Genomic DNA, 11,593 nt, shown 5'->3' with positions numbered 1-11,593 from the left:
CTGCGGGGAGCTGGGGGCTTGAGGGACAGATGCAGCCTGGCAGGCAGGTGGCCTGGGCTTCTGGGGGCAGCACAAACTGCCACCTGTGTCATTAAGCAGTGATTTGGAGACCTGCATGTTACTGTCACCATGACACAAACTGAGCTCCTACCACCTCTCCAGAAAGGTGTGCATGAGGCTTCTGAGGGCCCAGCCCACCCTCCCTGCCCCAGGCTGGGGTGGCACAGGGATCAGAGAAGGGCTGTGTGAAAGAAGTTCTGAAAAACAAGAAGCAAGAAGGTGGGAAGGGACCTCTGGGACCCTCTGTCTGTAGGGGAGAGTACGTGGCCAAGAGACATGATGGTTCCACAGAACTGCTGCAGAAGATTGAGCAGAGCTCAAACAGATCTATGGATGGAGACAGAGGACCAGGAGGCTCAGGGGCTGCAGTGGCACTGGGGGACACACTGGAGGGCTTTTAGAATAGAGATATGTTTGTGAGCAGCTTTGCCTTGGACACACTGCTCCATCAGAAAATCCTCTCTAAGGTTTGACTTCCTGGGTGCAGTTACTCATAAACCAACAGCTGCTCCAGGGCCACCTGGGAAGAAAATGGGAAGGTTCTTAAGTGCTTTGGAGCTTAAGCCTATGGGAGTTGACTGACTGGTTTTAGAGGTAATTCATCCTGCTCTTCAAAGGCCTCCCCAGATTGATGCTGGAAACCAGAGAAGTCACTGGAGAGTGGAAGGGTGATGCTGCTGCTCCCAGCACCCTGGAGGTTACTGCAGCAGCCCCTGCCAGCTCCCAGCAGGGTGGCTGGGAACATGTTTCTCCTCTAAAGACCAGGAGAGGGATGGGGAACCTCTGCCTACACACTAACTGTCCTCACTCTAATAGCTGGCCAGCAGTGCCAAGGGACAGCCACTGCTTCCAAAAGTTGGGGACGTGTGTTTCCAGCCCCAGATGCTCTGTGGCTTGGTCTTAAAGTCAGTGACGTGTCACAGCCCGACCTGATCAGTCCATAGCCACGTGCCCAGGTGCCAGAGACCCTCCCCTAGGCTGTGGGATCTGGAGGGAAAGGCAATGGTCTGTTAAACAAGCAGGGAGTGAGTAAGACTGATGGCTGCTCTCTGCAAAATATCTGCACAAAAGAGGATTTAGAGAAGCCTGTGGGCTTGGAGTTGCAAAGGTGACACCTTCCTGGAGGAGGAGATACCAATCTTGGAGAAACCACTGGCTCCCTCACCTCCTGTTAGTTGGCTGTGCTGCTTCCTCCCATCAAAAGTGGCCAAAGGAAGGGTGGGAGTGAAGAGTCAGGCTGTTTGTGCATGACTAGCAAATGATTTCACTAATTTCCAAACCTGGGATAACGTTTGGGTGCCTGAGTCTGGCAGGAAAGTGTGTCCCACCTCAGAAGGAGCAGAGGCAAACACCCAGTGCTGGCCCCCAGGGCAACAAACCTCTTGAGAAGTGATAGTCAGAGCTTGTATCTGCTCTGAGTAACATTACTCTGGCTGCAACCCATGCACTGAAAACAAAAAGTTATCCAAAGTCTACAAGGTAAGATTCACCAACTGTTAAATGGACACCATTTGTGAGGGGAGGAACATTTTGGGGGCTTCTGTGTGCTTTTTTTGTGCTAAGGTTAGGTAATAACATATTTTTGTTAGTAATATGGTCTTCACCACCAGCTGAATGGCCTGAAAAGAAGTCTGGGGAGCACAGTTCTCAGCACACACAAAACAGATCTATAAGCAAATTCCCTGGGACTGAGGAAAAAAAATCATGGTAAAGTTCAAATCCATCAGACAGATACAGCATCATCAGCTAAAACATGCACTGGGAGAAGAGAGGAGCAATTTATCAATTGGATAATATCAGGCTTTCAGGGTTTGAATCAGACATTTGCTGCCTTTCTGGAAAAATCCTCTAGAATTCCATGGCAAGTTTGAACACTTTGGGTAACGTCTGCAGGGCTCATTAGCAGGGACACAACAGTCACTGTCAAGTTGTCTCTTTGCTGGAATAATTGTGTCCCAAAGCTTTTGTGCACAAAATAGAAATGTACCATGTCCTCCCCCACTCCCCAGACCATGGAGGCTGGTGGGTTTCTGGCTGTTCCTATGTTCCCATCATCTCTCCCCTTCTCACTTCTCTTCCCACCTTCACCCTGCCCCACATTGGGCAGCAGCCCCAAAGGACCCATCGCGTGTGTGTGCCCTGCAAAGCACCTCCCAACACAAGCCTTTTGATCTTTTCCCTCTATTCAATTCTACAGGATTTTTCCATTAACAGGCATAAATGGCCTGGGGTTGGAGTAATTTGCTGAACAAGAAAGAGAAACTGCTTCCTGGCAGAGTCACTGTCGTTCCCGTCAGGGCTTTCCAGGGCAGCCAGCCGTGCTCATCTCCGTGGGAAGAGCAGAGCTCATGGAAAAAGGGCTGCCAGGTCACCCCAGACATCATCCCACGATGAGTCCCAGGGCCAGCTCTAGGGAAAGGGCTGGTAGGAAGAAGGTGCAGTGTCTTGGCAGGGGACATCTTTGTTTGCAAACGAAGCAAAATGAGCAAAGGGCACTTACCGCAATCTCTGTTACCAAAATATCAGTAATACTTCCCAACACTGTGACAAAATCAAAGACATTCCAGGCATCTCGGAAATAATTCTGCCAAATGAAAACACAAGGGGGGGGACAGAAAGATCAAGGGGTTATTTTTCTTGCTTCAGCAGAGGTGGGTTTTGGTGCTGTTTGCTTGTTTGGAAGTGCACGTCATGAAGTGCAAGCATTTCAAGGAGAGGGGGAGGAGCTGAAAGGCAAGGAGGAAGGCACGTACCAGCACACCAAAGGCAATGATCTTCAGCACACATTCCATGGAAAACATGGATGTAAACACAATGTTCAGGCATTTCAACATTTCTTCATATGCTTCTGGAGCATCATAGAACTAAACAAGACAGAAGAAAGGCCATTACTACTGGGGGACCACTCACAGAATAAAACCTTCCCCAGACTCCTGCTGATTTTTGTGTCTGGTTCTGTGCTCATTTTAAGCAAGATTCATGGTTACAACCCAGCTATTCATGCCAGGAACAATCTGTTGCCTACATTCTATCCTGGTGGTGCAACTCCAGGGCTGGGGGGCTGCTGCCCATCTCCCTGTAAGCACACCAGGGGTCAGGAGGGAAGAAGGACATTTTCTAACCCAGAGGACAAGTGTAGGAATGTGGTTTGTTCCAGCAGACCAGAAGAATATGGTGACTCCTTGGCTGTGAAGATACTCTCAGGAATGGGAGGGGAGATCATCCACAAAACCCAGCCACCTGCATCTCTTCCTCCTGGGCACTGTGGATCGCGTCCCAGAAGCCTGTCTGTACCAGAGATTTGAGCAATTTCCCTGGATTTTGAGTGTCCCCAAGAAATGACCCTGCCCTGCAGCAGGAAGCTCAGGTTGAGCTGCGAGCTCAGAACCCGCAGGGCGCAGTTCCCGCCCCACTGGCCACAGGCTGCAGGGGCTACAAGGCAAACCAGTGCAGTACAAAGCAATCCCACGTCCTCACAGCTAAAACACATCCCTTTGGGGATGAAGGAATCCCAGAAGGCACCTAAAAATGGCACGAGGCAGATGAGAAGTGGCAGTTGCTCCGGTTGTTCCCCCCCAGCTCAAAGCACAAACCCCCTCCAGCCAGCATCCCGTTCTGCTGGTTGCAGAGATGCACTAGGAACCCACTAACCTTCATCATCAGGACAATGGTATTGAGTGCAATCATGACCATGATAAAATACTCAAAGGGAGGGGACACCACAAATTTCCACATCTTGTACTGAAAGGATTGCTTGTTCTGAGGCATGTAGCGGGTCAGCGGCTTGGCACTTATGGCAAAGTCTATGCAGGCCCTCTACAAAACAAAAAGGGGATGAAAGGAACACACACACACACACAAAAAAAACCCCAGGCTGGCAGTCTCTGTCACTTGGGATGTTGCTGGGAGAGTGAGCAGAGCATCTGGCGGAGGTTGGTGTTTCTATGCACAATGGGAGTACTGGCTAACCCTGTAAAATACGGCACACAAGCCACAGATTGTGATCATTTTTTTTGGAGCTGCAATATTCAACCCCACAATGGCTCCCTGCAATCCTAGGAGACAGCCCTGCCAGCCCAGTCCAGCTCCCAGTAGGTCCCAATCCTGCCCCAGTTAGGGAAAGGAGTCATAAATCCACAGGCTCACTTCAGAAACCACTGCAAATTCCTCCTGATAAGTAATTACAGAAACCAGAGGATTGGTAAAGATGTTATCTGGGTTTAAAAACAAGTATTGTGAAACTCAGGTATGTTCTCACACACAGCAGGACCTGTCCAGCTAATAATACTTCATAAAATGACCTCAATTAATAAATAACCCAACAAATATTACTGGGTGAACTCTCAAAGATCCCCTTAGTTGGCTATTTCTGTTCACACTGTTAGGAGTAAAAAGCTGCATTAAAAATGTTGTTTCTACCCACAAGGAGTTTTGATTCTGGAGTATTTTCTTATCTTGGATTTAGAGAAGAATCCAAAGTCTTAAATTGCTGCAAAAACACACTTGAAATATTATGTGGGTAAAACATCCCTAAATATTCTGCTTTATTTTGGACTTTTTGTACATATAGACAAACAATTCATTAGTTAATCATTGATTTAAAAAGCATCTCTTTTCATCAAAAATCAGGTTCCAGTTGCAAAAGAAATGAAAAGAGATGGTTCTTTGCACAACAGGTCACTGGGGCTGTGGGACCCCAGGAGAAGAATGTTGCAGATGCTAAAAATCTGCAGGAGGAAACTGGTTACATCCATGGAAGAAAAATACACAGATGCCCCTAACTAGAGATAAACCATGTCCAACTCAGGAGGTTCCTGAGCTGAAAATGAAGGTATTTGCTCAGGCACTAAAGAAAAGCTTGGTTCCTGCTTGTCCTGGTCTTACCCTCTTCCCAAAGCACCACCTTTTGGCTTTCGTCAGGACAACATCTCAGCCAGATGTCCAGCCTGGTGACAGGAGCTTTCCTCTGCAGAGCTGGAACAGCTGTAGCTCAGTTTGATTTCTGATGGCTGACCTCTTAAAGGCCAAAGCTTTGTCTCCTTTCACACCTACATGCCTGAGCTAACATGCACACCTACCTCCCCTCAGAAGCAGAGGTCAGGTCCCCAGGGACGTGTGACAAGGCTCCTAACATCAGGCATCCTGGGGGCTCTCCCTGCTCTTGTTTTTATGCAAAAGCTGAAATAGTCTGTGATTTTTTTTGGTGTCTACACCACAAACCCTCAGGTCTAAGCCCCCCATGGCACGGGAGGCACGAGGGCTGAGCTCCCACTGGTACCCAGGTGCCCTGAGCCCCCAGGTGCCAACTCCAGGATACAGAAGACGTGGGTACCTCGTTTTTCTCGAGGCTGCACTCTGACATCACTTTATCTCCTTGCTCTTGGAAGGTGATGATGATTAACGCCACAAAGATGTTGACAAAGAAAAAAGGGAAGACAACAAAATACACCACGTAAAAGATGGACATTTCCATTCTGTAGCCAGGGCTGGGACCCTGCTCCTCGTAGGTAGCATCCACCGAGTGCTTCAGCACACTGCAAGCAAGGGCAAAGAGAGAAGACAAGTCAATGACACTGGTGTGAAGCACCAATGACACCCCAAGAGCCACTCACTGGCCTTCAGTCACGTGGAGGGTTTCTCATGTACACTCAGGTCAAACTCATTCCCAGCTTTTGTGGCTGGGAAGAAGTTTTCCTTGAGGGTTTTTTAAGGGAAACCTTCACTCTTTTCACCATTCTGCAGAATGATGGAGGTTCTCTAAGTACAGATCCACTTATCCCCTGTGGATGAGGGGAGAGGATACAGATAGATCTGGCTTCCCTTCTCTGGTCAACAGGGATGGAGGAAGGGTGGGGAAAGAAGGGTCTTGATGATCTCTGAGTAGGTGAACACACTGAGGGACTGGAAAAGGGAGACTGATGTATGTTTTATTCTAGATTTTATGAAATAAACATTGAATGTGGAGGACAGGGAAGACCCTGGCCATGGAGAAACCCTGGCCATGGAGAAATCCTGGCCATGGAGAAACCCTGGCCATGAATTGTACTCCACGTGTCCCAGAAGAAAAATGTGCCAAAATAAAGTCATATGCTGAACAGTGAATGTAATTTTGGGACTGTCCTACCCAGCATACTTTCAGTATAGGTCAGAATACTTTTCCCCCTCATTTTCTTACATTTCCATGACCAATTTTACACCTGGAAAAAGCTTTCAAGTCCAAAAGACTGAAGCAAGCAAGATATTGAGTGCTGAAACCTGCCAGCTGAGAGGAACACTGAGAAACCTGCAGAGCCCTGCCTGCTGGTTCACCCAGTGATCACACAAGGGGAGGGAAAAGCTTGGCTGACAAAAGACTGTGCTTATTTCAGGTCACCTGCCATTTACATGTCTCTCAGAGCTGTGGAAAGCTGTCATTACCTCCTTGGCCACTGGCCCTGCCAGCCCCAAGTACTCACGTTGGCCACCCTTCGCCTGTGGAGACGGTGAAGAGCGTGAGCAGAGCCCACAGGACATTGTCATAGTGGAACTCGTATTTTTTCCATTCCCTGGGCTGTGCCTCCACCTCATTTTTTTCATAATCGAGGTACTGACCCCTAGGAAAAACAGAGATTCAGACCAAATGAGAGAATCAAACCAAATCAGGCATTTTTTTATGGCTCACTGAAGAGCATCAAAAAGCCCCAGTAGCAGAGGCTGAGTGTGCTGCAGATTAAAGGCAGAAAACCTCTGGGTTTGTCACACAAAAGCCATTTTTTTTTTAAGAGAATGCAACCTACAGGAACAATTTATGGCTCACTGAAGAGCATCAAAAAGCCCCGGTAGCAGAGGCTGACTGTGCTGCAGATTAAAGCCATTTTAATGGGTTTGTCACACAAAAGCCATTTTTTTTTAAGACTTTGCAACCTACAGGAACAACAGAATCATGGAATCATTTTGGTTGGATAAGACCTTTCAGATCATCAAGTCCAACCATTAACCCAGCCCTGCCAAGGCCACCACTAAACCACGACCCTCAGCACCACATCTACAGAGCTTTAAAATCCCCCCAGGGGTGGGGACTCCACCACTGCCATGGAACTGGACTTGAGGTCTAGAAATGAAAGAAATTGTAAATCAGGGCATTGGTTCATTAGGCACAGCCAGAAATCACAGCATTGCTGGTCCCCAAAGTGCCCGACCCCACCGTAAACTGGGGAAAAGTCTGTGGGAAAACTCCTGCTTCAGGGTTGGATCTAATTCCTAAATGGGTCTTGCTTTGAGGAGCTGAGGGGCCTGGAATCTGGAGAGCTCCCCTCCAACCTACACTTTCCTGTAATCTCACATTTCTGTCTGCAATATACTGACTTTATTGCAAGGAAGAATTGCAGTGACAGCCTTTGTGGCTGCTGGGGGGTCTCCAAGGAAGGGTGGCAGAAGGGGGTAACATGGGCACTGGACGCTGCTGAGGATGTGGTTTGGTGCCAGGAATCATGAAATTATTTGGGTTGGAAGGGACCTTAAAGATCATCTAGTTCAAATCACCTTGAATGGACAGGGACACCCCCCCCCAGCCCAGGCTGCTCCAAGCCCCATCCAACCTGCCCTTCAACACTGCCAGGGATGGGGCAGCCACAGCTTCCCTGGGCAACCTGGGCCAGGCTCTCACCACCCTCACACCAAAGAATTTCCTCCTAATATCTCACTTAAGTCTCTCCTCTTCCAGCTTAAAACCATTCCCATTCATCCTCTCCCTCCCTGCCCTTGTCCCAGGTCCCTCCCCAGCTTTCCTGGAGCCCCTTCAGGCACTGGAAGCTGCTCTAAGGTCTCCCTGGAGCCTTCTCTTCTCCAGGCTGAACACCCCAACTCTCCCAGCCTGGCTCCAGAGCAGAGCTGCTCCAGCCTTTGGATCATTTTCATGCCCTCCTCTGGACTCTCTCCAGGAGCTCCATGTCCTTCTTATGTTTGGGGGCTCCAGAACTGGACACAGTACTGCAGGTGGGGGCTAAAAAAAGAGCAGAGTAGAGGGGGGGAAGGCAAGTGAGAACAATCCACCTTGTGGTGGGTAACACCCCTTCACAGTGCTGCAGAGGACAAAGCCTGGCAGGGCTTTTCAGCTATTCAAATAATGTCCCTTTTTCTAGCTAATTAGGAGCTCTAACTTCCTATCAACTCACTTCTGATTATTTATTTGTTATGTTTTTCTGACCCCTAAGAATCAAGGTAGCAGACAGAAAGAGGAATCCCACCATCCCTGCAAAAACCCTTCACCATAAAATCTCCCCTAGGCTGCTCTTTAAGCATCTGGGTAAACAGTGGCTGGATCAGAGCCTGGAATCATCCACTCATTAAAGACCTAAAGGGCAAATTCACCTCTAGGGTAACTGTGCTGCAGCTTTGTTCTCACTTACAGGAGACACCTCAAGCTCAGCAGATTCCTGGCTGACTGAGGCAGCTTTGGGACAACCAGGGGAGCTGCTGCTGGAGAAAAGGTGGGTTCCCCCTGCACACCCTGCCCTGCTCCCTACCTGCAGTCCTTCTCCAGCTCCTTTGACTCATCCGTGCAGTAGAAGAACCTGCCTTTGAAGAGCTGCACAGCAATGACAGCAAAAATGAACATAAAGAGCATGTAAACTATGAGGATATTGAGGACATTCTTCAGCGAGTTCACCACGCAGTCAAAGACAGCCTGAGGACAGAGGAGAACAAGGTTAAAGCCTGGAGAGAAAGGAAAAGTGCATCTTGGTTTCTGATACCTAACTACACTTGGGAGTAATTAGCCAACCTACAACCCACGTGTGCTTGCAACCAAGTGTATGAATGGCCAAGAATCATGCTCCAGCTCTCAGAAATAACATCCTCTTCCAACACCTCCTGCTTTCCCAACGACCTTGGTTGGGTCACTGGATTTTCTGGTGCTGCCCATAAAATTGACAAAGAGCACGGCGAGGTAAATGTGAGTCCTGAGCAAATGTTTCCAATCCCACATCATAACATGAAAAAGATACTTGTGTTTCATTTATTCCCAGGGGATGGGGAAAAACTCCTCTGATCTGTTACTCACTCACTCACCAGTAATTGAGCTGTTTGAATAAGCAGAAAAATCTACCAGCTACCAAACAACTCAATGCTTGGAATAATACTTTCCTAATTAACTGTCTATCAAAATGAAGTGTGACTAATCTAGTCAGCATATGTCACTTCTGAACTCCCAGCAAAGAACTTCTCAAATAGATGTATTATTTGGTGATTAGTCACTGATTCATTGTTACAAGTAATTTGTAGTTTAATTTTAGTCGGAGAAGTTTGTCATAATAATAGAAATTGAGCAGTTTCACTGCCTGAGCTGGGGGGTTGTACAATGTAGTTCCTGCTTCTCTGAATTGAAATGAATAATTCACAAAATTACCCTCCTGATGCAAACCAGAAATCCTGAATTAAAACCCTGGGAATATCTCAAATCACTCCATTAATCTTGCTGATTGTTGCACACAGGGGAAAAAAAATACAATAAGAATTTCAAGAATTCTGAAGACAAACCACGTGAATCTGACCTTCTGCTTAGACTGCTCAATACTTCTTTAGAAATGGTTAAAATTACTCTGTGAAATGGCTCAAAAATAAGGAAGACATTCAACAAAAAGCAAGTGTTGAGCATCCTGCTGGAGGACTGAACTGGTTGATGACCCAAGAACTGTGTAATTCAAATACCTAAACAAATGAAGACCGTGGTTCAACATGACTCCCCCTTATCTTTTGAGGTAAATTCAGTCTGCATAAAAAATGTATGAAATCAAACTTATTTAAGCATGAAGTGTGGCTGAGGAGAAAAGCAAATCTATGCTACCAGATTATCTTTTCTTAAGTGCCACAACATGCAAACAGGAATTCTCAGACCTGATTTTATCCCTGCAAAACCACCCAGCACTTTCCCCCACCTCTCACAGAAAAGCCCCTGCAAGCAGTGATGCCTCATGAAGACAATCAACAAAAGGTGTTCAAAAGAGCCCAGAAACTCAGAAATTACTCTATTTTCTGACTCCTTCCATCCTCTGCTTCCAGGGGCTGGCAGCACATCAAAGAGTTCTTGAAATGATGTTGAATAAGTAACTACAGGCAATTAGATCCATTTCACTTTGTAACTTAGCATTTTAAAGATGAAAAAGCCCTGCTAGAAAACCCTGCACTGTGTATATTCTTTAATAGAAAAGAAGAACAGATTAGAGGTTTTCACACATTTCTTTTCAGACAGACTCTGGAAAACCTTGCAAGATTCATATGAAGTTCTCTAGGGAAAATCAACCACTCCAAACCCTATTTACTCCTATATTGTTTCCAAGAGCATCACACTTATGGGCTGTAATTAAATTTATTTTGCCCTTTTTTTTTTTTTTTTCCTTTTCTTTTTTTTTAGGAGTTGGATTTTCATCTGGATTCACAAGTATTCATGAAATTGCCCACAATGTTTGCAAAAGGAGCAAGGCTTTGACATTTGCTCAACAGCTGCACAGTTATTTTTAATAAATCTGGCAAAGGGATGAATGGCAACAAAATGAAAGCAACAGAAACCACTTGGATTAAGTTTACTCCAGCAGCTGCCACTCACGTGGGGTTGCAACCCCCCAGGAGGAGGAGATGGGTGGTTGTTCTCTAACCTTTAGTTTTGGCAGCCTTTTGATGGTCTTCAGTGGTCTCAGGACCCTCAGGACTCGCAGTGACTTGATTGTGTTGATGTCCTTGCCTTTGGTTCCTCTGCAAGGGATAAAAGGCACAAGAACAAGAGGCACTAGTTTGGTCCTCAGGTCACCAATGGGCAGAGATCCCCAGGTGTTGTCCATGTGGGGGTGTTTTTTTGGTGGTTTTGGGGTTGTTTTACAGGGTTTGGGTGCCATCCTCCCCACGGATGCAGGCAGGAGTGGTGGGGGCTGCAGATGATTGTCCACCTGGGACTTGTGAATCCCCACGCAGGAGGAAGGCTGTGACAGGACGTGGTCCTGCCAGGGTTTGGCCTCTCATGCTCTCCAGCCTTCCCTCACTTCCTAGGTCCTCACCAAGCATCACCCAGGAACCAGTGACCGTTTCTTCCCAACTCCCCCCCCCAAGGCAAAGCTGGGCCAGCAGCATCCCTGAGCTGCAGCCACCAGGACAGGAGACTCAGGACATTCATCCCAGCCCCAGGCAGAAGTGAGAAAGTCACACTTGGCTCTCCTTCCTCCCAGGCTCCTGAGTGAGACAGAGGACATTTCTCCATGTGCTTCCAGCACTTCTCTGGCAAGTAGGCTGTCTGTAGACAAGCAGGCAGTGACCAGAGGAAACAGGAGTCTTCAAGGTGAGGGACAGGGCTCTCCTGGAGACAAGAGCTGCTCTCCTGCTCTCCATACCATACCCTCATCCTCAGGTCTCTCTTGGATAACATGCTGCCAAACCCATGCAGGACCATGTAATATGACAGCATATTACATGCCTGGAACAGTGTTAGGGCAACTTCCACCCAGGCATGCAGGTGATGTAGTCACAGCTTGGTTTTAGAGTTTGTTAAAACTGTGCAAGACTGGAG

At 47.5% G+C, this 11,593-nt stretch overlaps 1 protein-coding gene across 1 annotated transcript in view; it reads right to left on the bottom strand.

Moving 5' to 3' along the window:
* The window catches only part of CACNA1B (calcium channel, voltage-dependent, N type, alpha 1B subunit), a 326,950-nt gene that overhangs the window by 49,167 nt on the left and 266,190 nt on the right, over window positions 1-11,593 (bottom strand). Inside the window, exons 27-33 of the mRNA XM_009994349.1 lie at window positions 10,692-10,788; window positions 8,565-8,725; window positions 6,516-6,653; window positions 5,393-5,594; window positions 3,712-3,876; window positions 2,814-2,924; window positions 2,561-2,644 (exon numbers count right to left, since the gene is read on the bottom strand). Of these exons, the coding sequence (XP_009992651.1) occupies window positions 2,561-2,644; window positions 2,814-2,924; window positions 3,712-3,876; window positions 5,393-5,594; window positions 6,516-6,653; window positions 8,565-8,725; window positions 10,692-10,788 (958 nt within the window). The remainder of the gene's footprint in view (window positions 1-2,560; window positions 2,645-2,813; window positions 2,925-3,711; window positions 3,877-5,392; window positions 5,595-6,515; window positions 6,654-8,564; window positions 8,726-10,691; window positions 10,789-11,593) is intronic.

This window comes from Chaetura pelagica, unplaced genomic scaffold (genome assembly GCF_000747805.2).
Source record: "Chaetura pelagica isolate M959 unplaced genomic scaffold, ChaPel_1.0 scaffold132, whole genome shotgun sequence".
NCBI lineage: Eukaryota > Metazoa > Chordata > Aves > Apodiformes > Apodidae > Chaetura > Chaetura pelagica.
This window is presented reverse-complemented; position numbering and strand designations above follow the sequence as displayed.